This window comes from Chiloscyllium punctatum, chromosome 9, assembly GCF_047496795.1.
Source record: "Chiloscyllium punctatum isolate Juve2018m chromosome 9, sChiPun1.3, whole genome shotgun sequence".
Classification (NCBI taxonomy): Eukaryota; Metazoa; Chordata; class Chondrichthyes; order Orectolobiformes; family Hemiscylliidae; genus Chiloscyllium; species Chiloscyllium punctatum.
In genome coordinates, this window is record NC_092747.1 from 66,525,327 (window position 1) to 66,551,930 (window position 26,604).

Here is a 26,604-nt window from a genome sequence, read left to right on the forward strand (position 1 = left end):
AAGCCTACCTTCAGCCTTTTAAGCAGACTTTTCTTTTTAATGTCAGTTTTTGAAGTTCAAAACCTCTCTCTTTTTCTTTCTCTGCTCTCTCTTTTTCCCTCTCTTCTACTTTTAATCATAACTCAAATTGTTTCATTCTGCTGCCCTTTCCTTATCTCTTGCCTCTAACTCAAGCTGCTTCATTTGCAATCAAATTCTTGCCATCTCTATAGATTCTGATGGTTTCTCCAGCAAGTTTAAATTAACTGCTATAATTATCTTTCTTTTCCTCACAGAAGCAGGCAGTTCCAATTCTAGTTTCTCTGCTAATGCTTGCAACTTGGTCTTATTCAAGTTTTTCAAAACTTCCAAAGTCACTGTATCCACATCCAGAAAGCTTTTGGTGACTGAAAGAGCTATTTCTAACCCAAGCTTTGTCTACCCAACCAAACCAACACCCGAAATAAAGACATTAACACCTACCACTCGCTGTTTAAAATCCCACAAAGAGCTCCCAATCTGTTATGGACTAGTCCAGATCACTCAAAACAGTCTTAACCAGACAGCCCAGAACATAACTTTGCAATTTGTTTCAGTAAGTGTACAGTGAAAATTACCTGGAATAAGTTAGCTAGGTTGACTACAGGATTTGAAAACAGACGAAAAAATTATTCACAAAATTACACAATGAAACACAAAGAACAGAATAGAGAACCCCCTACAGAGCTCAGTCTATCCAAACAAGGCTTAATTATGCTGTTCTGAATATACACAACAGTTGCAATAAGCAAATTCCCTTTAAAACCCAGTATAAATGGAACACATGTCTACAGGTTGAAGTTGAAGGGCAGAAAAGAGAGAGAAAGAGAGAGTGAGTTCCCACACACCTCACTGTTGAACTTCCAAGCAGTTCAAGACTGAACTAAAAACTGCTCAGCTCAGCTGGAGAGTTGACCACTCCCCTTTCTTTATACAGGTTATGTCTAAAACATGACCACTTAGGCCTGAAGTCTCATCTGTTTACATACAAACAAAAGGCCTCTCAAAATCCTTTTCATCTCTGTACCAAGCCAGACCGGTCGCAGCCTGGCCCATTTCTTACCCCTCTAAAAAAACTCAAGGACAGAGTCTCCTTGAGCCAAGGAACAGCTTTTAGAAAAAAAGGGACTAGCTTTGTGACAGCCTACTCCTGTTTCTATTTCATACGGTTTTAAGGTCTTATGGAATTATCAGCAGAAAAGGACACTCAATATTTAACATTCTAAGGACATAAATAAACTAGATGTCACAACCAAGGAGATGGATTTTTACAGGAAAGGAAAAATTGATAGACAGGTGCACTAAATTGGAATAAGCCCAAAAAATGTGAACTCATTCAAGAAAGAACTAGGTTAGAGATTGATTTTTAAAAAAACCAAGGGATGAAACAGACATGGTGTTTAACTTTGGGTTCTCTTACTGTTCTGTATGTTTCTTTGTACCTACAACTGTACATTAGAAGTTTAGGAATGAGACCCTAACATTCTTGTGAGTTTTATTACCATGATACACCTATAATAAGATCCATTATTTGGAAATTGGGCATTATTAATTAGGTTCTCTGCAAATTAAAATAATTACTAGCTATCTGATAGGACAATGGATGGCTCAGTGGGTTAAGTAGTCACACTGTTTATTTTTGGAACTTGGTTTTAAAATAAGTGCAGGCTGATAATTTTGAACTCTTCTCTTGATCGCCACAAGTATCCAAAGAAAAATAAACATAAGTGGTGTTCAGTATTCTTGTAGAAAATAAGTTAAAAATACAGAACAATATTTTAATAATCAATACATTATATACAAGATTGTTAAAAGAAATAAGTGAGAAAATTATTGAGGCTTTGACCATCATGTTTCGGTCCTTCCTGGCTACAGGAGTGGTGCCAGTGGATTGAAAGCCTGCTAAAGGTTGGATCATAGTTTATAACGGGAGGAAGGACTAATCTCTCACTATCGGCTGGTTATCTTAACCATAGATTTACTGGAAAGAATTATGAGATATATCCTAAACCTTTGTTAAAGAAATGCCATATCTGACTAACTTGAAGGTATTTATTGAGATGATGATAAATAAACTTGACGAGGGCAGAGTTGTGGATGTGGCCCATGTGCATCTGAACAAGGCTATTGACAAAATCCCACATGGTAGATTTGTCCAAACACATAAAAGGCTTTGGCCCATAGGAGAGTGGTAAAATGGATTAGAAGTTGTCTTATTAATTGGTACCCAAGAGTGTTGGTTGATATGTATATTGGAACAGGTAATCTGAAGCAGTGTAGTTTCAAAGGTCCCTATAATTGTTCCCTTACTTTGAATAATATATACTATTAACTTAGATTCAAATGGTGGAGGGCATGATAAAGAAGATACAAAAACTGGTCGTGTGTTTGATGGGAAAGAGGAAAGCTTTAGACTACATGAAGATATAGATGTTCTGATCGGTTGGCTGGAAACAAAAAATTGAAGTCAATCTGGAAAGATGTGAGGTAATGATTCTTTGGCTGTGCCAAAAGGCAACAAATACACAATAAGTGGTAGATACTGAGGAGTGTGCCCACAGACCCTCAAATGTCTTTAAAGCTGGGCATGTCAAAAGATGGCTAAGAAATCATATATCATACTTTTACTTATTAGCTGAGGCAAGAAAATGTAAGTGATGTTATGCTAGAGCTGTATACAATACTAGTTTAGACTATAGCTTGAATACTCTCTTCATTTCTAACTGGAAAGATGTGACTGTACCGTAAAAGGTGCAGAGGAGATATAGGATGCTGCCAGGACTGGAAAATTTTATCTTTGAGTAGCCTTGGATTGTTTTTCTTGGAACAGAGGTGACTAAGAGATGCCTGAGATATACAAAATTATGATGAGCTGAGATAGTGTAATTAAGGACAACATTAACAGAGGGATTAAAAAAATGGTAGAATAATTCACAGGAAGATGAGAAAGTAATTTTCCATGTAGAGACCTAGAGCACATTTCCTGAAAGGGCAGTAGAGGCAGAAACTCTCACCACACTTAAAAAGTACGTGGATGGCTACTTGTAGAGCTGTGATCTTCAAGGCTAAAGACAAAGCTCAAGAAGATATGGTTAGGCTATCAGTTTTCGTTGACTGGCTTGGACAATGGACCAAATGACATTGTATTAAATTTTCCATGATTTCTTTGATATCTGTAATTTTAAATACAATGGGGTCTAATTTCAAATTAGCATCTACATCTGATCTGATGTCCGCTTGAATGAAATAAGTGATTGCATTCACTTTGAGTAGTTGAACATTTTGTTGTCCTTCAAAAGATCCCAGAAGTCTAGGGAAAAAGTGGCCTTTAAACTTGCAGGAGTTTGGTATTTGCAGAATTGGAAAACAGGATTGTTCATTGTGGCTTCACAAAACAATTAGAGGCCATTGTTGATATACCTTCCTTCTACCATCCCTCTTCTGCTTCTTTTAAAATGCACCTGAGCTTCAGCAATTTTGGATAAAGCTTGACCACTGACCTGCATTAGGAACATAGATGTAGAAGTAGACCATTCAATCCCTTGAACCTGCTCTGCCATTCTAGGACATGGCAGATAATCTACCTCAATACCATATTTGCTAGCTCCCTCTATATCTCTTTATGTCATTAATAACTGACAATTAATTAAACACTGCCTTGTACATAACGACTGAATTTCTGTAATTTCACGAATTTCATTCTGGGGTAAAGAATTCCAAACATCTGAAATTCCTCATCATCTCAATTGAAATGGCTTGCCTTTTATTCAAATACGATGTCCCCTGGTTCTACAGCCCACAGCTGGATTTCAGCAACTTATGAACAAGGTTACTTATGTCCCTTTGAACATCAATACATTTCAATCTTTCCTACCAAAATGGATAACCTCACTTTTCAACACTTTATACCATTTGCCATGTCCTTGCCCACTGAGTCAGATGTTCAGATCCCTCCGAGGCTTCGTTCTGTCTTCCTCACCACACATATTTCCAGTAAGTTCTACACTGTACAAACTTTGAAATAATACAATTGTTCTTCACATCCAAAACATTAATATAGATTATGAATAGCTGGGGCACAAGTACTCATCATTGTACCACAGCTCACTGGTCACAGCCTGCCAGTCTGAGAACGACTCATTTACTCTTTGCTTTTTTCTGTGAGACAATCCTCAGTATGCTAGTATTAACCCCAATTCCATGCACAATAATTTTGTTTACCAACGTCTTAGGTGAGGTATTTTTCAAAGTTATGTTGGGGTATGGGTATTTTTGCCATCCAAAAATCTAAATTCACTATGTCTACTGGCTCCCACTCTTTAATTCTACTAGAAATATCTTCAAACAGGTTTATCAAACATGATTTCCCCTTCATAATATCTAATCGGCAGGTACCATTACAAAATTAAGGTGATCATCAATGTAACAATTATTGTTGTTAAAACTCTCGGGTGAAGGCCATCAGGTCCTAGAGATTTGGCAAATTTTCATCCCATTAATTTCTCCAATAATGTTTTTCACTGGTGCTAACTTCTTTCAGTCCCAGACTCTCACCAGATCCTTGGAAGTTAATTATTTAAGGAAGATTATGTCTATGTTCACACAAGAAAAGCATTTATTTACCTTTTCTGCCATTTTCTACTTCCTGTTATAAATTCTCCTTTTTCTGCATTTATTGGATCCACATTTGTCATTGATAATCTTTTAATTTTATATAATAATATAAGCTTTCACAATCCATTTTTATGTTTCTTGCTATTTTATATTCATATTCACCAGTTCAATGGTTGGCACTGTTGCCTCACAGTGCCAGGGACCTGGGTTCGATTCCACCCTTGCACAACTTTCTGTGTGCAGTTTGCATTTTCCCCTTGTCTGGATGGGTTTCTTTCAGATGCTCAGGTTTCCTCCCAGAGTTCAAAGATGGATTGGCCATGTTAATTGCCCATAGCGTCCAGGGATGTGCAGGATAGGTGGATTAACCATGGGAAATGCAGGGTTGCAGGGATAGTTTAAGGGGTGGATATGGGTGGGATGCTTTTTGGAGGGCCGGTGTGTACTAAATGGGCCGAATGGCCCTTTTCTACACAGTAGGGATTCTATGATTTGATATTCTCTTTATCGATTTATTTGTCTTCCTTTGCTGAATTGTAAGTTCTCCCGATTGTCAGGCTTACAACTTCCATTGGGAACTTCTTTGATATAATAGTGTTCAACTTTCCTTGAAAGACATGGCTCTGTTACTTATCCTATTTGATATTTTTGCTTGTATATTTTCTGAAAATTAAATACTATTTCTTTAAAATTGCCTATCTACCAACAAACCTTTTAATCTATTATGATAGGGCTTAGGGGCAATTGTGAATGTACTTTGAGCTGTTTCAGTTTGCTGTCACTGTGCATTGCTGGATTCACTTGCCATTTCGGGCATCAATGAAGTTGGACGTAAACAGTTGATTGTTCTTTGACAAATGGTGTTAGTATAGTTGCTGACTATTCATTGGCATGTGTACAATCAGTGTAAAGCTATTTGAAAGGTAATCAAGTACTGAAAGCACGTCAAGTGCATCTGATTATAAGTCAAGTCAAATTATTTAAATCTTTAATAATTCATTGGTGAATCCATGTACAGCTCTGGCAATTTATCTAGATAAGAACATTGATGCATTAGGGAAATTTTTACTAACAGCAATTCTAAATATTTAATTGATAAAAAAGACAGTTCCTAATGGAGTTTCATAGAATTAACTTGATTCAGTTAGGAAAAAGAAACAAAATGAACAAAGCTGACCTTTCCATCAATAAAAGTGACAAGAGACATAGAAGAAATTGAACACAAAGAATTGGATTTTCTAGTGAGCAACACAAAATGGGAGGCAGACTCAATTCCAGATACTGAAGCCACCACCTTTGGGATACAATATTGCTGGGATTGGGCCCTTGATAAACTTAGGGACATGCCTTTTGCAAAACTAGCAGATGTAAGATGGGAATTGTGATGGGCTGAACCCTGAGACAGCAGGATAAAAAGCCAATGGCTGCACCTGAGAACTCTTCTCAAACTGCTGGCAAGTGTGTGAAAGGCAGTTAACAAAAAGTTGTTCAACAGCCTTTTCTTGCTCCATTTGTTCGCAATACAACTGAGAAAACTCCCTGTTTTAATGGGCCAACAAAACTTTTGTAACATGCATTGATTTAAGCCTTCATCTTCCTTGCTCTGTTTGCTTCCAAATACATGAATGATGGAGTACAGAATTTTGCTTTCTCCCATCTCTCTTGCTGTCATGCATAAACAATGTAAGTGACAGTAAAATAATGTAATTGAAGACACCTACTATTTTGAGGGTGGTGTCTTTATATATGTGGTAGTTTGTTCACTAAAGGAATGCTCCCAATGTTCCAGCATAAATGTTGGGTGTGAACACAACTCTACTTGGCACGTTTGCCCTGTTTTAATTTTTTGGTGACAATCTTTAATTAGTATAACTTCTATCTACCTCCAGGAGCATATCTTGCCTTCTAGATCTGCTGGCAAATCAAATGTCAACAGTTATTACTACCAGCAGCATCACCACAAACAATGGGCAGTGCTGGTGTTGCAGAAAGCCAGGGAGGAAGAGCAACCATGGAAAACCTGGAACTCAGGATACTCTGGGACTTCCCTGGAGCCAGCTTGGTAGGTTCTGTTGATTGGAACAGGATGATAGCATGATGGGCGGGGCTGAGGTGGGGTGAGGTAGAAGGGTGAGGCAAAACTGAGAGGTTGGCTCTAAATGGCAATGTGGGACACAGGAGGGAGGTACCAACATGCCTTGTCTCATCTTTCATTGGACAGCAGACCATAGAAGCTGCATGTTTTATGCAGGACTCTCTCGCTACCCATTAAATCAGAGTGGTTGCAAGAATGAACATTAGTTGCAAGAATGAACAAGAATGAACACAAGAATGAACTTAAATGAACATTAGTTGCCCATTTAAGTGGCTAAATTGTGTGACAGGATAGGTGGCTCTCCCAGTGTCTACTACACTGCCTGTAAAAATTTGGTGAGGGTGGGAAAGCTAGTAGCAGACACATTGCCCATCACATACTACTCTAATTTATAGGTCTATTTGCCACCTTTCCCATTTATGAGCAGCTCATAGAATTCCACCCTATGGTTCGCAATTAAATGGTTTTTTCTAACAACTTCATTTGGAAATTTTGAAAATGCGAAGCACCCAAATGAGCAACTCTTTCAGCACAGCTAACTTCACATCATCTCATTGGAGTAAAGAACTGAGTAATGTTAAATACACATGAATGTTGTAAGGGAGATGTAGGGCATTCCAGGAGGAGAGAAAATCACACCAAACTAAGAGGGCTTGGTTGGAAACTATTGTCAGTAACACCAGATTGGTTCAACAAATGTGGATTCAGTGCTAAGACAGTTTTGAGGAAAATTTGTCATCTGCAAAGGTAAGTGAAATCTCCAAAGAAGAAATAGACCCTTGGGTACAGACCTAACCCTAATACAACTCTCTGCTTCTGAATATATGCTCCTCTTCATCTTTGGAGAAGTGTGCGCCCAGGACACACTTAGTCGAAGAAGCTGTGAGGCATAATGCTTCAGGAGGCAGGAAACCTGCTTCCTCAAACCAAGCGGAGAAGATGTTTTTCTTCAAGCTGAATTGCAATGCATTATTTATCTCATTTGCATTTGCTGGAGAAATGAGTGCACAATGTCTAGAAAATGGTTAAAACCACTGGAGTGACTCTTCTCCTGATATCTCTCAGGGCATCAATGGAGGCAGCAGTAGACATTGTAAGGGTGTCTCAGTTGGTGGAAGTTGGAGATGGCAAACCTGTCATTTCAGATGCTGTTGTGGTGGTCCATACACGCTGTTTTGGGGCAAGGAGATTGGGGATTCATGTGACACATCATTAGAAAGCATGATGAGCACTTTGTGTTATGAAAGGCTTCATTGAAGTACAAGCTTTGGAATCTCAAATGTTAGCCCTCACGAGTCTTTGTGACTCATAAAACTTTTCAAGACTCCTTTCCCCACAGTCATTCCGCTGACAAGTGAAGAATGAGCAAATCTCTGAGCAAGCAACAACACATCTGACTAGCACAGATTCTTTCACCTCTGTGGATGCTTCAAATTGATTAGAAATGTCAGTACTTGACAAGCACAGGACTAACGTGCAAGAAGGTGTGACAGAGACAGAGAAGGCAGTTTCTTTTATAGGGAGACCTCTCAGAGTGGGAGTGGTTGTCAGAGTGATTCTTAGCTGGACAATGAAGGAAGGCCCTAAGCATTCAGTTTGTGGTCAATACTTGGACCAGCAGGAGATATGATCTGCCCTGAATCTGTGAGGGCTAATGTTTTGTGAATAGAGGAGTTCTTGCGGTAGTTGAGCTCAATCATGTCCTAGAATTTTGAGTTTATGACCAACTCAAATGAATCAGTGGCTAGACTCAAGGACGCAGTATCTTGGGGGCGGCATGGTGGCACAGTGGCTGGAACTGCTGCCTCACAGCGCCAGAGACTCGGGTTCAATTTCCACCTCAGGCGACTGACTGTGTGGAGTTTGCGCATTCTCCCAGTGTCTGCTTGGGTTTCCTCCGGGTGCTCCGGTTTCCTCCCACAGTCCAAAAATGTGCAGGTTAGGTGAACTGGCCATGCTAAATTGCCTGTAGTGTTAGGTGAAGGGGTAAATGTAGGGGAATGGGCCTGGGTGGGTTGCGCTTCGGTGGGTCAGTGTGGACTTGTTGGGCCGAAGGGCCTGTTTCTAGACTGTAAGTAATCTAATCTGGACAGCATGCAGAAGCAGCAAACTATTACGCAAAGAATGCATCATTTTTCATGTAGTTTGGACCAGTTTGTTCAAAAGGTGAGTCACCATGTTCATGTAATACATGAAATGCTTTGTAGGCTACACAGGTTATTTGCACATGTGGCCAAAGGTGGCTGGAGAGAATGTTAGCTGTGGCCCAGCAGCAGCGATCCTCAAACTAGCTGAAGTTCAACCAAGGGTGAAGGATGTGCTTGAAGATATGCTGCATTTCTCAGGGCACCCTCACCAAACCCAGCTTCTAGGGAGAATCTGTGGAGCATAGCCTGGTGACAAGGGCTATCTTATTATTTTCTTAAATGGTCTGATTTGCCTCTTTCCCTAATGAAATCAGTTCTTCCACTGTATCAGTACCTTCAAAGATCACTTGGTGTCATTGAGTCATAGTGTGACAGACCGTGTCCATTCAAAACAGTCTAGCAGGTTTGTGTTGCAAAGCACTACCGGAGTTTTGTAGACATCTTTAAGAGCTTGATGGATCACTTAATGAAGAATCATGTGAGCAGATAGCTCTTATTGTAATACTCTGTGCCTTTCTTTGTGCTACTCTCATGCAGGGGTGAGAAGACATTCCTCAAAAGCATAGATACTGTTCCCTAAAATAGGTGAGGTAGCTATAGAAGATTTGACTGGCAAGGAATGAAAATATAATGGTAACAACCTGGAAAATCTTTGCATGTATGAAGGAAGGTCTTGCTATGGTCACAAACTATATGCATATTCAAGGAGTAGTTGTGGGCGGCATGGTGGCACAGTGGTTAGCACTGCTGCCTCACAGCGCCTGAGACCCGGATTCAATTCCCGCCTCAGGTGACTGACTGTGTGGAGTTTGCACGTTCTCCCTGTGTCTGCATGGGTTTCCTCTGGGTGCTCCGGTTTCCTCCCACAGTCCAAAGATGTGCAGGTTAGGTGAGTTGGCTATGCTAGATTGCCCGTAGTATTAGGTAAGGGGTAAATGTAAGGGTATGGGTGGGTTGCACTTCGGCAGGTCGGTGTGGACTTGTTGGGCCGAAGGGCCTGTTTCCACACTGTAATGTAATCTAAAAATGTAATGTAATCTAAGCATTTCTAAAATGTCATTGGATGCTCGATGGTAACAGGAGTTTGGATAATCATTTGCTGGATTGGGAGAATCTAGTGATGGTGGCAAAATCAGTTCCCTCTGAACCTGTGATACCCCATTATTTATGATTCTATTCTGGTCTCCAAGCTTGGTGAAGAGGACACTTATTATCAGAGAGTGATGCAATGGTGTCCAGCTGAGTGTTAGATGCTACAAAGATTTGCGGCTAAGCCCTGAAGGATCCACAGTGAGGATATTCTAGGACACAATGACCTTGACTGTTATTGGCAGGGTGGATCGATGAGCAAGGTGTGAACCCCTTATGAATGAAGGCACAGACATCTGCAACCTGCTCCCTGGAAAGTCCTAGACTCCTTTGACACAAGCTTTCAATAATGTCTGGATACTTTTCCCATTCTGGTCAATTCTTTGCTGAGGACTGTATCTTCTTCTCTCTGGTGGCCTTTTCTTCTAAGTTTTCTGATGCCCAGGGTTCCTAAGTTCATGTGCATGCTGCCACTCCACGGCTTCAGTGGTTTCTATTTCTGACAGCCCATTTTTCCACCTGCGGTCAGTTGAGGTATACAGAGTCTTGGTCAGAGCCCCCATGCCGAGATGACCACCACCTTTGAAACACAATGTAACAAGAATTCTGCCTTTTACTTCCTCCCATGTCCTTTGTGTTCCTGCATTTTTTCATGGCAGGGAGAAAATATTTTCACACACTTATGGTCCACCAATAACTTGCAGATAAGGTCTCTTTTAGCTGAGTCACATCTGCTGCACTCCTGCCTTTGTGCGTACATGCTGAGGGATTCTGAAGTCTGGCCATCTTTCAAGGAGTCACAAATAGATTGAATACTACCTTCATGAGGATCAACTGGCCCTCATAATAGTGTGGCCCTCTTCTAAGTGCAAGCTTAACCCATCCTCATGAAATCTATTTCTCACTCCACAGATGCTGCTTGACCTGCTAGGTCAGATGTACAAAGGGTGCTGTACTGACCACTCAGAATTTCCAACAAGGACTCTAGGAATTGACTAGGAATTTGAAACCACTCTGAAGGATCTTCTGTTGGAAGATTGCTCAGAAAAACTGTAGGCAGGCAAGTATATAGCTTTTTTTTGTCTGATCAGGGCTGGAAAGGGTGTTTCAGATCCTTATGAGAAGAACTCTATGACATTATGAAAGGAATCTGCATGGGGATATGAACAGGAAGGGTTTAGAGGGATATGGGCCAAATGCTGGCAAATAGGACTAGATTAATTTAGGATATCTGGTCAGCATGGATGAGTTGGACCAAAAGGTCAGTTTCCATGCTGTACAGCTCAATGACTCTATAACTGGGGTATTAATATGGCATGATCCCTTAACAAAACTGTACAAAGAGAAAGGGCTTCAATTAGTGGCAGGGAAAGAAGTCCGACAATGGCATTATCCTAATTAAGTTCCCTTCCACTCGACAAACACATCAGGAGAGAGACCATAGCATTTTACCCACTCAAGGAAATCCTAGTGGCAGTTAAAGCCCAGGATTTAATTTTTTTTTAAAAACGTGACAAGTGGAGCAGTTACCACCATTTAAAGTATTACATAAACTAATTAACACAACCATTAATTTTATTTTGCTTTCAGCAGAAGTATGTGAAACTGAACACTGCAAAGCAGGCTTAATGGAGTCATTTCTAATTATCAAATGCACAGTTGTGAGATATTGTTGCAGCAATATGTTGTTGAATCAATCAAATTGGTAGACCATACCAAGTTGTGCTAACAAATGGATTGCAAAGTGCGTTTGTTACTTCCTTCCTTCCCCCCCCCCTTAACATATTGTAGGAGTTACAGATTGTAGGTGTCTAAAATAGCTTCTGAACAGTCTCAGTCTGTATTTAAATGAAAACAGTGAACTTAGAAATATAGTATAGATTGCAAAGAGATTTGATAAACTAGATGCATTGTGCATCTTTATTTACGTGGATATATTTCATATTGTATTGCTCCCACCATAAATGTAGACTTCAGAAACTGACTATGGAAAATTGAAGGATGGAATGTTTATCATGAGAACATAAACTTTTCCAAATGCAATTATACAGAGAATATGAGATAAAATTCTAGAATTTTGAACCTTCTTTTGCTTGGTATAACACCCATCTCTTCACTGTCTCCTTCAGGTGTAACCATTCGTGCTTGCCACCATTCATCATCAGAGGCGTTGATTACATGTAAAATGTCTCCATATTTGAAGCTGAGACCTTGACTTGGAAGACCACTGTCCTTGGCTTTGTCATAGTCAAACAGAGCTCTGAAAAACATATTGCAAAGGCTCTTAAGTTTTACATTTCTTGCTAGACAACAAGATATTTGCTATTGCTTTAAGCACTTTATTACTTAAATTCAAAATATCCTGATTGTGTTTTCTATTTTTTTCATTTCTGCTACTTAAAAATGTACAATGATAGGTGCCCCACATCCTCAGAGCACATACTCATTTCATAATTGATGCACTTGTCTTATTTTATGAGGAGTTATTCATTTGAATAGATGATTGTGTTTCTGGGCACGAAAGGTTTAGAGGAAATGTATCTTCCGCTTGCTACCCCATGCCCAGATGTAATTTCCTTAAAGCAAATGACAGAACAGCTCTGCCATTTCTCTAATGATGAAATCTAAAATTTTGTCAATTGTCAAACCAGCAGATCTAGTTGACACAAAAGAAACAGCCATAAAGGGAAAATAAATTGAACTGTGGAGATTCATTTTAAAGGCAAACGCGGTTGCATCGAAACTAGTTCTCGATCTTAAAAACATTAATGCTAGTTTTTTTGAGTTCAACATGTAGGAATTACTTTGCTTATAGTTTAGACTATCTTAAGTTACCAAAATTATAGTTCTGAATAGATTATGGGCTGAAACTTACCATTTATTTGGCTAGGTGTTGAGTTTGGTGGTATTATTCATGCCACAAGTTCTCTCACCATGTCTTACCCAATTCACCTCATTAATTGTTGTTACCATCCCAATTGGAAGTATCAAGTCAAATTTTCATATCATCGTACCAAATGATGTTCCTGGAACAGTATGCCACTCACCAGATATCTGTATTAAGACCAGCATCACTTGCATCAGTGCCATCTGTGAAAGCCTGCTGTGCACCTCAAAGAGGTTTGGCATCTGGCAGCTGTTCTATTTGTTATTGGGTACTCAATAGAGATGGCCAAGAGGGAAATTTGGCACCCCAGCTCTCTGACAGGGTCCTGGTGGAGCAGCACAGGAAGCCGTGACATTACACAATGCCAGCCTAGATAGAGATTGTAACCTGGGTCAGTGCTATCTCCAGGGTGCAGAGGACTAGTTGCAGTACCACATGAAGGTGGATGAACCTTTCCAATCTACTAGTGTATGTTTTCATTATCCACATCCCGAATCTGCATGAGAGGAGGATCTTTTCCTTTGCAAGAGAGTGCTCGGATCGGTCCTGTGAAGATGCAGAGACACTCACATCCTGGCAACTGTGTAAGTACTACATATACTGAAACTTCGACTTAATTGCACTGATATACTGACATTAACCATGCTGTCAGTGTCATACGTGAGGGCACCACTTGCAACAAATAGTCACAAGACATTCTGTGTCTTATATCTCAGTGGTGCAGCCAGCATCCCAGGTACATCTGCATAAAGCCCAGTGTTTCTTGCAGAGGTCATGTCCTTAACCTCTGTGGATGAAAGCGTCCAAGGTTGGCTGATGGACCCCACACTAGTTCTGATACAGAAATATTGATGGCACTGGTGATTGAAAAAAGTGTATGATGGGAGGTTGATGAGGACTTCACACCAAATGTTGTGCAGACAGATGAGGGAGAAATGCCTCAGCCCACGAGCTTTCGGAGGAGTGCTGGCAATAGGCACTTGTTCAGCCCAGAGTACAGCGGACACCAGGACACTGAACAGATTTAAGGAGAGTAGAGATTAAATTTTAATTAGTGATGGTTGTGGAAAGAATCAGGAGAACCAAGTTGAGACCAAAATGAGATCAGCCATGATCATATTAAATAGCGGAGCAGATTTGAGGGGGTGAATTGCCTACTCCTGCACCGGGTTCTTACAATCTTACAATGACAGGGCCATCACCCTCAGGAATTTCTGGACAGCCTGTATTCCATCGCTCCAGGACTGAAGGCAAGGTGAGATTGGGGTGGAGAGTCTCAACCCCAGTCCAAGTGGTCTGTCCTCATGAAAAGACAGGGCACTGGCAGAACGTACACAGTGGAAGGAGGAGCCACTCACAGACCCTTTTTCATTCAGGACACTGAGGAGGTTGACTGGCCCTCCATCTCCACACCCCTCTGACCCTTGGAATATTTGGCCTGTCCAAATCCAAACTTCCAAAGGCTCCCTCTGCCAAATTGCCAGGTCCAATGGGTTTCACTATGAAGCAGGCTCTCTCCACCACATCAGCACAACAAGGCAGTGTAGTGAGGCACAGTAGCAGGAAGAAGACTAGGAAGGTACTCTCTGGCAGTGGAGGAACCACACCTGAGAGTAATGGAAATAGCTTTATCTGTTTGTTTTTCACTGTTCCTCTGATTGCCTCTATCTCTGTGTGTGGCCTAGATGAGTTGTGCCCTTTGGCATCACTATCTGGGCAGTAAAAAGCTGTAACTATTGGTAGTATACAATGAGCTCGAATTATGTTATGTGGGAGCAAGGGTAGTAATGTGTATACATTCTGGCACTTTAGGCTTCCTAGCTCCTTCAACATTCTCTGCTGTCAAGCTGGCTGTGCCAGGGAAATGGATCACACAGAGAGGGTCAAAGGCAGCATCAGTGAGCCCAGCACAAGACACATGGAAACGCAGCAGTGAGGGTAATCTAGACATTTTCTTTTCCTTCTATTTCTGTTCCTTTAATTTTGGCTCTTGTTTATAATTCTAACCATTGTATTCTAAGACGGTGCCAAAGAATGTACATTTTTCACTGTACTCCCGCGCTCGGGTACACATGACAATAAAATCTAATCTATAGTGACCAGTTGCATATGCAGCCTCCTCCTTCATACGTTACTTCACTTACCCATCCGTTATGTATACACGTATGTCGAAAAGTGTGATGCTGGAAACGCACAGCAGGCAGCGTCTGAAGTGCAGGAGAGTCAATGTTTTGGGCATAAGCCCTTCATCAGAAATGTTGAGAGTGGGGGGAGGGAGCTGGGAGATAAATAGGAGGGTGGGGGTGGTGCTGGGGACAAGGTAGCTGGGAAGGTGACAGGTGGATCCAGGTAGGGGATAATTGTGATAGGTCGGTGGGGAGGGTGGAGGGAATACGTGGAAAGGAAGATGGACAGTTCGGACAGGTCAAGAGGGTGGTGCCAAGTTGGAGGACTGGATCTGGGATAAGGTGGGGGGATGGGAGATTTGGAAACTGGTGAAGTTGATGTTGATGCTGTGTGATTGAAGGGTCCCAAGGCAGAAAGTGAGGCATTCTTCCTCCAGTGGTCAGGTGGTGAAGGACATCCAGGACTTGCATGTCCTTGGGGGAGTGAGAGGGGGAGTTGAAGTGGTTGGCCACAGGGCAGTGGGTTTGTTCGGTGCGTGTGTCCCAGAGATGTTCCCTGAAACACTCTGAGTTGGCGTCCTGTCTCCCCGATGTAGGCTGCCATGCCTCATCTTCACCACAGACATCCAGTCCCTATACACATCCATCTGCCATGGCAAAAGCCTCCAAGCCCTCAGTTTTTTTCCTCTCCTGCCAACCCAACCAGTATCCCTCTGTAAACACACTCATTCGATTGACAGAACTGATCCTCACTCTCAACAGCATCTCCTCCAAATCCACCCACTTCCTTCAGACCAAAGGGCATGAGCATCCGTATTGGCCCTGGCTATGCCTGTCTCTTTGTTAGCTACGTAGAACAATCCATCTTCCGTAGTTACACTGGCACCTCTCCCCACCTCTTCCTCTGCTACATTGATGACTGCATTGGCGCCACCTCATGCTCCCGCGAGGAGGTTAAGCAGTTCATCAACTTCACTAACACATTCAACCATGACCTTAAATTTATCTGAACCATCTCTGACACCTCCCTACCCTTCCTGGACCTCTCCACCTCCATTAATGACGACCGACTTGACACCGACATTTTTTACAAACCCACCGACTCCCACAGCTACCTGGATTACACATCTTCCCACCCTACCTCTTGCAAAAATGCCATCCCGTATTCCCAATTCCTCCACCTCAGCTGTATCTACTGTCAGGGGGACCAGTTCCACCACAGAACGCACCAGATAGCCTCTTTCCTTAGAGACCACAATTTCCCTTCCCACGTGGTTAAAGATGCCCTCCAACACATCTCGTCCACATCCCACACCTCCGCCCTCATACCCCACCCCTCCAACCGTAACAAGGACAGAACCCCCTGGTGCTCACCTTCCACCCTACCAACCTTTGCATAAACCAAATCATCCGACGGCATTTCCGCCACCTCCAAACGGACCCCACCACCAGGGATATATTTCCCTCCCCACCCCTTTCTGCCTTCCGCAAAGACCATTTCCTCCGTGACTACCTGATCAGGTCCACGCCCCCCAATAACCCACCCTCCCATCCTGGCACCTTCCCCTGCCACCGCAGGAATTGCGAAACCTGCGCCCACACCTCCTCCCTCACCTCCATCCAAGGCCCCAAAGGAGCCTTCCACATCCAAAGTTTTACCTGCACATCCACTAATATCATTTACTGTATCTGTTGCTCCCCATGCGGTCTCCTCTACACTGGGGAGACTAGACACCTCCTAGTAGAGCGATTTAGGGAACATCTCTGGGACACCTGCACCAATCAACCACACTGTCCTGTGGCCCAACATTTCAACTCCCCCTCCCACTCAGCCGAGGACATGGAGGTCCTGGGCCTCCTTCACCACCGCTCCCTCACCACCCGAGGCCTGGAGGAAGAACGCTTCATCTTCCACCTCGGAACACTTCAACCCCAGGGCATCAACGTGGACTTGACCAGTTTCCTCATTTCCCCTTCCCCCCCCCTTACCCCAGTTCCAAACTTCCAGCTCAGCACTGTCCTCATGACTTCTCCTACTGCCTATTTTCCTTTCCACCTATCCACTTCACCCTCCTCTCTGACCTATCACCTCCATCCCCACCCCCATTCCCCTACTGTACTCTATGCTACTTTCTCCCTCTCCCCACTGCCACCCTCCTCTCACTTATCTTTCCACCCTTCAGGCACTCTGTCTCTATTCCTGATGAAGGACTTTTGCCCGAAATGTCGATTTTCCTGCTCCTCGGATGCTGCCTGAACTGCTGTGCTTTTTCAGCAACACTCTAATCCATGTAATAATTGCTGCCAATTGGCAATTTGCACTACCTGGTAAGAGTCTCACCATGCTGCTCATGAAAATGACAAAAGATGGGATGAGATGATCTTGAAATTGAGATGTGCTTCACTGAACTTGTGTCCTAATTCTGCCATACATCTTACAATAGCCCACATTGCTCAGACTTTAAGATTCTGCCCATTTAAACTGCTGATGTTGTTGGGCCTTAAAGATATTTATCACGACTGTAGAAGTACATGGATCGGAATAAGCACAAAATTTATTACATTAGGGACCTTACTGCAGCGCTTATTGACCATGCTACTAATACTCAGTAGGAAAACCAAACAGTGCAGAAATTTTAAATAATCCTTCTTCTCATTTTACCCATTTTCCATTAAAAGCAAATCTGTATTACTTTCTGTGAAGTTTAAAGAAGATTTGCAGAAATCATACATCAGAACATTTTTTATTCACTCATAGAACAAGAACATTGATAGCTGGTCTTCATTTATTGCCTGTCCCTAGTTGCCCTTGAGAAGTTGGTAGTGGGCTGCCTTCTTGAACACTGCAGAAGGCATGAATCATGTATACATGAAAAGAAAATAATTACAAGGCTTAATCTGTCTAAAAGTCAGAAACTCACCAGGTCTACACATCACAATGCTGACAGATTAAACATCATATATAATACTTTGGTATCATGAATCATACCAAAAGAAGTGGAGAGTTCAAAATATTGTACACCATTTGCAAAATGGAATAAAGCAGATCACTACAAATCATTTAGCCTCATTTCAGCATTAGAAAATCAGCATGTTAAGTATGTAAGTTTGCTGGCTGAGCTTGAAGGTTTGTTTTCAGATGATTTCATCACCATATTAGGTAACATCATCAGTGAGAGTCTCTGTTGAAGCGCTGGTGGGGATGTACCACCTCTATATTTATAGGTCTTGGTTTCTTAAGGTGGATGATGTCATATCCAGTTCTTTTTTTTCTTCTTTTCAAGGGAAGATAGATGGGATCTAAAGCAATGTATTTAATAATGGAGTTCTGGTTAGAATGTCATGTCTCTGAGAATTCTTGTGCGAGTCTTTGTTTCATCTGTCCTAGGATGTGTGCGTTGTCCCAGTCAAAGTGGTATCTTTCTTTGTCTGTATGTCTTGAAACTAGTGATAGTGTGTCATCATTTTTGGTGCTGAAAATGTGTTGCTGGAAAAGCACAGCAGGTCAGGCAGCACCCAAGGAACAGGAGAATCAACGTTTTGGGCATAAGCCCTTCTTCAGGAAGGGCTTATGCCCGAAACGTCGATTATCCTGTTCCGTGGATGCTGCCTGACCTGCTGCGCTTTTCCAGCAACACATTTTCAGCTCTGATCTCCAGCATCTGCAGTCCTCACTTTCTCCTCATCATTTTTGGTGGCCAGTTGGTGTTCATGTATCGTAGTGGCACATTTCCTGCTAGTTTGTCCAATGTATGCAAGAACTGTAAAAACCACTACATCCCGTCCCTCAGGATTTCCTCCAACAACTTGCCTACCACCGGTCTATAGTTCCCTGGCTTGTCCTTACCACCTTTCTTAAATCGTGGCACCACACTAGCCAACCTCCAGTCATCCGGCACCTCACCCGTGACTATCGATGATACAAATATCTCAGTAAGAGGTCCAGCAATCATTTCCCTAGCTTCCCACAGAGTTCTAGGGTACACCTGAACAGGTCCTGGGGATTTATCCACTTTTATGCATTTCAAGACATCCAGCACTTCCTCCTCTGTAATGTGGACATTTTTCAAGACATCACCATCTATTTCCCTACATTCTATATTTTTCATGTCCTTTTCCACAGTAAATACTGATGCAAAATTCTCGTTTAGCATCTGCCCCATCTCCTGCAGCTCCACACAAAGGCCGCTTTGCTGACCTTTGAGGGGCCCAATTCTCTCCCCAGTTACCCTTTTGCCCTTAATGTATTTGAAAAAAAACCCTTTGGATTGTCCTTAACTCTATTTGCCAAATCTATCTCATGTCCCCTTTTTGACCTCCTGATTTCTCTCTTAAGAATGCTCCTATTGCCTTTATACTCTTCTAAGGATTCACTGTCTATACTTGACATATGCTTCTTTCTTTTTCTTAACCAAACTCTCAATTTCTCTGGAATATACTTTCTCTGGACTCTCGTTATCTCATTTCTGAAGGCTTCCTATTTTCCAGCCGTCCCTTTGCCTGTGAACATCTGCACCCAATCAGCTTTTGAAAGTTCTTGCCTAATACTGTAAAAATTGGCCTTTCTCCAATTTAGAATTTCAACTTTTAGGTCTGGTCTATCCTTTTACATCATTATTTTAAAACTAATACAATTATGGTCGCTGACTCCAAAGTGCTGCCCCACTGACACCTCAGTCACCTGCCCTGCCTTATTTCCCAAGAGTAGGTCAAGTTTTGCATCTTCTCTAGTAGGTACAACCACATACTGAATCAGGAAATTTTTTTGTCCACACTTAAAAAATTCCTCTCCATCGAAACCCTTAACACAATGGCAGTCCGAGTCTATGTTTGGAAAGTTAAGATTCCTTACCATAACCACCCTATTATTCTTACAGATAACTGATATCTCCTTAGAATTTTGTTTTTCGATTTCCCTCTCACTATTAGGGGGTCTATAACACAATAAGGTGATCATTCGTTTTTTATTTCTCAGTTCCACCCAAATAACTTCCCTGGATGTATTTCCAGGAATATCCTCCCTCAGCACAGGTGTCATGCTATCCCTTATCAAAAACACCACTCCCCTTCCTCTCTTGCCTCCTTTTCTGTCCTTCCTGTAGCATTTGTATCCTGGAACATTAAGCTGCCAGTTCTGCCCATCCCTGAGCCATGTTTCTGTAATGGCTATGATATCTCCGTCCCATGTTCCTAACCATGCCCTGAGTTCATCTGCCTTCCCAGTCAGGCCTCTTGTATTGAAATAAATGGAGTTTAATTTATCAGTCCTACCTTGTTCTCTGCTTTGTCCCTGCCTACCTTGACTGTTTGACTCGCCTTTGCTCTCAACTGTACCATTTTCAGATTGAAATCTTTCCTCACTATCTCCCTAGGTCCCACCTTACTCATTTAAATCCTCCCCAGCAGCTCTAGCAGATTTCCCTGCCAGTATATTAGTCCCCTTCCAATTTAGGTGCAATCCGTCCTTCTTGTACAGGTCACTTCTACCTCAAAAGAGCTTCCAATGATCCAAAAATGTGAATCTTTCTCCTGTACACCAGCTCCTCAGCAATGCATTCATCTGCTCTATCCTCCTATTCCTGCCCTCACTAGCTTGTAGCACTGGGAGTAATCCAGATATTACTGCTCTCGAGGACCTCCTTTATAAATTCCTGCCTAACTCTCTGTAATCTCCCTTCAGAATCTCAACCTTTTCCCTTCATATGTCATTGGTTCCAATGTGTACAATGACCTCCTGCTGGCCCCTCTCCCCCTTGAGAACATTCTGTACCCTCTCTGAGACATCCTTGATCCTGGCACTAGGGAAGCAACACATCATTCTGATTTTTTGCTGCTGGCCACAGAAACATCTATCTGTATCTCCCCTAACGCAATTGATCGCTTGGAACCCGATGTACCTCTCATTACATTAGAATCAGCTCCTCAGCCAGAAACTTGACTGTTTGTGATACGTTCCCCTGAGAATCCATCGCCCCCTACATTTTCCAAAACAGCATACTTGTTTGAAATGGGGATAACTGCCTACCTCTCTTTCCTTTCCTGGAGTTAACCCATCTATGTGACAGTATCTGGGACGTTGCCCCCTTCCATCACATTCCTACCATCCAACACATCCCTTGCTCTTGTAAATTCCTCATTGCCTCTAACTGCCTCTCCAAGCGATCCATTCAATCTGATAGGATTCGTAACCAACGGCATTTATTGCAGATATAATCCTCAGTAACCCGTAAACTCTCCCTAAACTCCCATGTCTGATAAGAAGAGCATATCACTCTAAGGGCCATTTTTGCTTCTTTCAATCTACAGACTCATCTATTCCTCTACAAAACACTGCCCAGGTTAAATTAATATTATATTTTAAGTTTAATCAAGAGACATAGCTCAATAAAACATATAATCAAAAAAGAACCCACTCTACTCACTACAATTGTGTATCAATCAGAAGACCATTGATTATAATTCATATGTCCCTGTCTGCAGAATCTCCAGAAGCAATCAGGGCAGAATGGGCTAACAATGGAATCAGACAACATTATTCATGTCCCTTACCCAAGCAAAGTCATGCAGGTTAAGTGAAGACTGGAGGCTACTAGTGTGACCAGGATAGGTACTTGAGTTACTGGATTGGTTTTGTTGAGATATATTAACATGTAGGGACAAAAGTTTATAAGTAGCACAAGTATACCTCACTAGTGCCAAAAATGTAACCTCCAATTTCTGTTTGTTGGTAGGATATGACAACTCAAACAGATCTTGCTCAGAAAAAGATACTTACTGAACCAAATGGATGTTTTCTTGACAGAAATGTCCAGATGTGCTCCAGGGGCTGAGACCAAGCTATGGATGCAATAAGGTACCCACTTGTCATCTTGTTTTGGGAAGGGAGTCACGAATGAAATGAACCCCCATCCCACCAAGGAATAGTTAACTTGAAGTGGCAAGAAAGGCAACCACAGTTTACACAGATTGAGGCAGTGAAGTAAGTTCTCAAGCAAAAGGTCAAGGTAAACCATGAACTGCAGGAAGTCACAAGTATGATCTGTTGCCTCCAGCAGAGAATGAACCAGCTGCAGAAGCTAATTGCGACCTCCTGGAGCAACTACTGAGCTGCACATAGTGGAACATATTTGTTTGCTCAATACATGCTAATATCACTTCTCGTTTCAGATCGGAGTGTAGCATCCAAGTAAGAACAGAATATAGATATTTCTTTGTAAGTGGACATTGTTTGTTGGACATTTAGAGATCAGCTGAGCCATAAATCTTGCAAGACTAGCACTGCACAGACCATTGCAGATGAGAGAGGACCCTTCACCCCCATTGACTGGCACATGTAAAGAGCTAAAGCCCGTGTTGACACCCTGTATAGTCCCATTGATGAGATAAAAGTTATTCTCTCACTGCACCAAGTTACGATTCTTAAAGCACTTCTAGTATGATAGGTGGGATGTTAAAGATTTGGTTTTCTCTGTGATCTTCTGGCAACAAAGCATATAGTATGCTTGTTTGTAGTTCTGTACATTCATAGTTCTTTAATCTGCATAATTTTCAAACTTCTGAAGCAGGAAATAGGCATGCCCTTTTCTCCAACAGGTGCAACTGCAGGGCGATCTGGAGTTATAGAATGCTAGTGAGAAAATGTTCTCCTTTTGAAGACAAACTCTGTTTTGTCATGACTCTAGTTGCCATTGTCTCGGGTTCGAACATATTTGGTAACAGGTCGATTCATGGCAGAATGTGTACACTTTTTAAGAATACGAACACACCTTCTTTATTCAAACTTGCACTTTTGCCTGTTAAATGGAGTGCTGCTAAAGGTAAGTTCAGTTGCATACAGTGTTACCTCCTCTTCAACCTTTCATCTTGGTTCTACAAATCCCACTAGAATTGTGAGTTCAGTTGTGTTGCAGTCATTAATTATACTCTTTTCCGTTTCTCCCCATCTATAGCATGCCACAGCCACCGCCTCAGATCCATGGAGGTGAGTGTTGAAGGGGTTTGGAAGAACAAACTCAAGTCCATAATTATGCATCAGAGAAAATAATGGACCTAAACAAATAAGAAAGAGCAGCCCAATACAACAATTGATACTGCAGTAATGAAGGGGAAGGACATGTGTCTTTTGATATTTCCCTTATATCCTTTTCATATATTTCATCTAAGGTGTTGGCCATTTTTTATATGGTTGTATATGCTTTTATGAATATATTTCAATAAAATAGCTTTCAAAGTCTTAAATGAGTGCCACAATCAATGTTGCCATAAGATGTACCCTCACCCTTTAGTGCCTTCACCACCACAAACACTGGCAAGCCCCAAAAATCATGCTAATCAGGAGACTTTTGGAATTCAAATCATCCACTTCCAAATTGAAAGTCTAGGCGAATATGTTTATTCCAATCAGGGAGATCACCAGATTTGAGCTAACAATGTGCAAATACGGTACTGATGAATTCCACCCCTCCCTGCTCTCCTACCTCAGAATTACAAATTGGCAATGGGATAAATGATACCAATGAATAGAATTTGACACATTTCAGATCTGAGCACTTTTTGGGTGGCATCTGTGACTTTATTGTAGACTCTTGTCTGAAAACTGTAAGGTTGTGGGGTAAGGTCTCACTCCAAAGACTGGAGAATGAAAATCTATGTTGACATCCTACTGCTAGAAAATTGCTGCACTGTGAGGGGTTCTGTCTTCTGGATGTCTTTTAGGAACAGGGGAGCTATTCCTGGTACCTTGGCCAATATTTAGCCCTCAGTCAACATCACCAAAATGGAATCTTTTGTCACTATTGCATCACTATTTGTGTGCATGAATTGCTGCCTTTTTAATATTATTTTGTGGGTATTGTTTGTAAGGCTGGTATTTAATATCCATTTCTTATTCCCTTGAATTGAGCAACTTACTAGAAAATTTCAGAGAATAGTTAAGAGTCAAGTCCCTTGCTGTAGATCCTTCCTGACCGACATAACACTCTTGTCACTGACCAGTCCTTAGCTAGGCACAGCGTTGTTCTGCCCTTAAAATCTTACAGCACAGAAGGGAACAAATTTACTAGTGCTGCAACTCTTTCTTGTTCCTGGTTTCTACATTCTGCTATTCTTTGTTTTCTCTTCAGATCTAGATACCTTGTGATCATATTTTGGCATTTGTCTTTTTCCAGATAATCATGTATAATGTTTCCATATTTCTCCTCATGCCCTTATAGATTTTTCTTCTTTGAGTTTGTTTTTCTGACTTATACCTTCATTGATCAAATGATATTCAGTGACTTTGCTCTTCCTTCTCGAAAAGGATGGGCTTTTCACTTATGTTTAAGCACAAAAAGAAAATATTTTGCTGCATCAGTGCAAAACTCTCAAAAGTAATGTGTTTCAAACAATTCCTTGAATTCTGCTGTAAACTGAGTGACATTTTCATAATCCTCTTGAATCCACTTTTAAATTAGAGATGATCTGCAAAACAAGTGGCTTGAATACTAATCCCCTTTGATGAGTAGCACCAATTCCTTCGGGTTTCTGCTGATAAGGAGTGATTAGATTTTTAATTCATAATTCTGTTCTGGATCTACAGATACTGAACAAAGCTAACCTTTCTTTGACAGCTAATTAATGCAAGTTAATTTGCCTCAATAAAAACGTAAGGCACAATTTTATGTTTTTCCCCGGCAGTGGGTCTTCAGGTAGTGAAGGGACGTTGAGGCTTAATGCCTGGACAGCTTTTATTCTAAACTCTTTAACAGCAGCGATCTGCCCACAATTTCACAGCCCTAGCACCTAGCAGCCTTAGCCCCAACTGAGGCCCTTACATGGGCAATGAATGACCACTTAAAAGGCTGTTTCCCGTCCAGCCACAATTTTAAGGCTGGTGGGAAGGATTCAGAGAAGAGGTAAGGCCTTGCATGCGTTTCAAGCAACAAGTGGCGAGGGTGTCGCTTGCTCCATCCTATATTGGGGGTGCACTCCTTCAATGTCTGCAGCCTACAGATCCTACCTAATACCTAGGTATCTCCACTCTTTTCTTTCTGATGTTCGGGGCTTCACCTTCTTACCCAGAAATGAGATCACTCATATTTATCTGGCCTTAGGCTTCAGGACATTGAATTTTTCTTGTAGTCCCAGTCCTGAGTACTGCTGCTATTGGCACTACAGAGATTAATGAGTGACTGCACAATTAGGAGCCATCTTCAGTGAGGAGTTGAAATACTGTCTTCAGCCAATCAACAAATCTTTGAGTGCTGCAAGACAGTCAACATTGATCTTTACTGGATTAGTGGTGCTGGAAGAGCACAGCAGTTCAGGCAGCATCCAACGAGCAGCAAAATCAACGTTTCGGGCAAAAGCCCTTCATCATCTTTACCATTTATTCTTCTGGTAACTGGGTGAAAAACTGCATTTACAAGTAGTCCTGTCTTTGGGGTCTCTACATGGTCACGCCAGGCTGACCAAATTGTAACTTTTCAATTTTTCAAGCGATTTCTACATGATAGAGAAAAAAAAATCAATGGTAATGCAATCATCTAAGTGTCAATTCTAACTCAGAGGATGTGAGCATGGCAGGCTGCGCCAGCAATTTATTGCCCACTCTAAATGCCCAATGGAAGCTGATGGCAAGCGGCCTTCTTGAACTGCTACAATACTTGGATGCATCTTTTAGTGTATGAATTACAGAAGGCAAATATGCATTACAGCAAGTAACTAAGAAAACTATTAGAATGTTACAGTTTGCTGCAAGGGAGATTATCCCCAGTTTAACAGGTACTGGATGAGAGCATATCTGGAGTGGTACATGCAGTATTACTCCTTATTTGGATAGATGCAAATGTGTTGGAAGCAGAACAGAGAGTGTACTAGACTTAGTGGACTAGTACTAAACCAGTGCATGTTCTGTGTTTTTCCACTCAATGCACCAAAAACAGTTTAAGACATATACATTACTATCAGTGGCAAAGTAATCGTTTTTAACATTCACCTTGTATACAGTTGACCAAAGACTTTAATTAGCTTGTTTGGTGGAAATGTCTAATTATCTGGCTCAAATCCAGTATGGCACCCTCTTACAAGGGCTCTATGACACCCTTGCACAGAGGAAGCAACATCAATATTTCAGAAAATTAACTGTTTTATTTTAAATGGAAGTTTATGATATGTTAGCTGCCAACCTTAGCTTAGTGGTAGCACTATCATGAGTTGAGTCAAAAAGTTTGAATTTTAACCCCATTTCAGACTTTTGAGCATCTAATTTCTGTTAGAACTTCACTGCAGTGTGAACAGTGCTGTAAATCAACATGTATTATATTAAATGTAATCTTTGACAGGGAAACATAACATAGAGTCATACAGCATGGAAATAGACCCTACGGTCCAAATCATCTAGACATCCAAATCTGACCTAGTCCCATTTGTCAGCATTGGCCCATATCACTCTAAACCCTTTCCATACATATATCCATCCAAGTGGCCTTTAAATGTTGTAATTGGGCCATGTCCAACACTTCCTCTGGCAGCTCATTCCATACACACATGACCCTCTGTATGGAAAAGCTACCCCTCAGGTTCTTTTTAAATCTTTTCCCTCTCAGCATAAGCTTATGTCATCTAGTTTCCCTAACCCTAAGAAAAAGG

The 26,604-nt window shown here is 41.6% G+C and overlaps 1 protein-coding gene across 15 annotated transcripts in view; it reads right to left on the minus strand.

Annotated features, from left to right (window-relative positions):
* Positions 1-26,604, minus strand: part of LOC140481473 (disks large homolog 2-like) — a 956,164-nt gene that overhangs the window by 92,663 nt on the left and 836,897 nt on the right. For all 15 annotated transcript variants that reach the window (XM_072577706.1, XM_072577705.1, XM_072577704.1 and 12 more), the window contains one exon: positions 12,047-12,223. In XM_072577706.1, the coding sequence (XP_072433807.1) occupies positions 12,047-12,223 (177 nt within the window). The remainder of the gene's footprint in view (positions 1-12,046; positions 12,224-26,604) is intronic.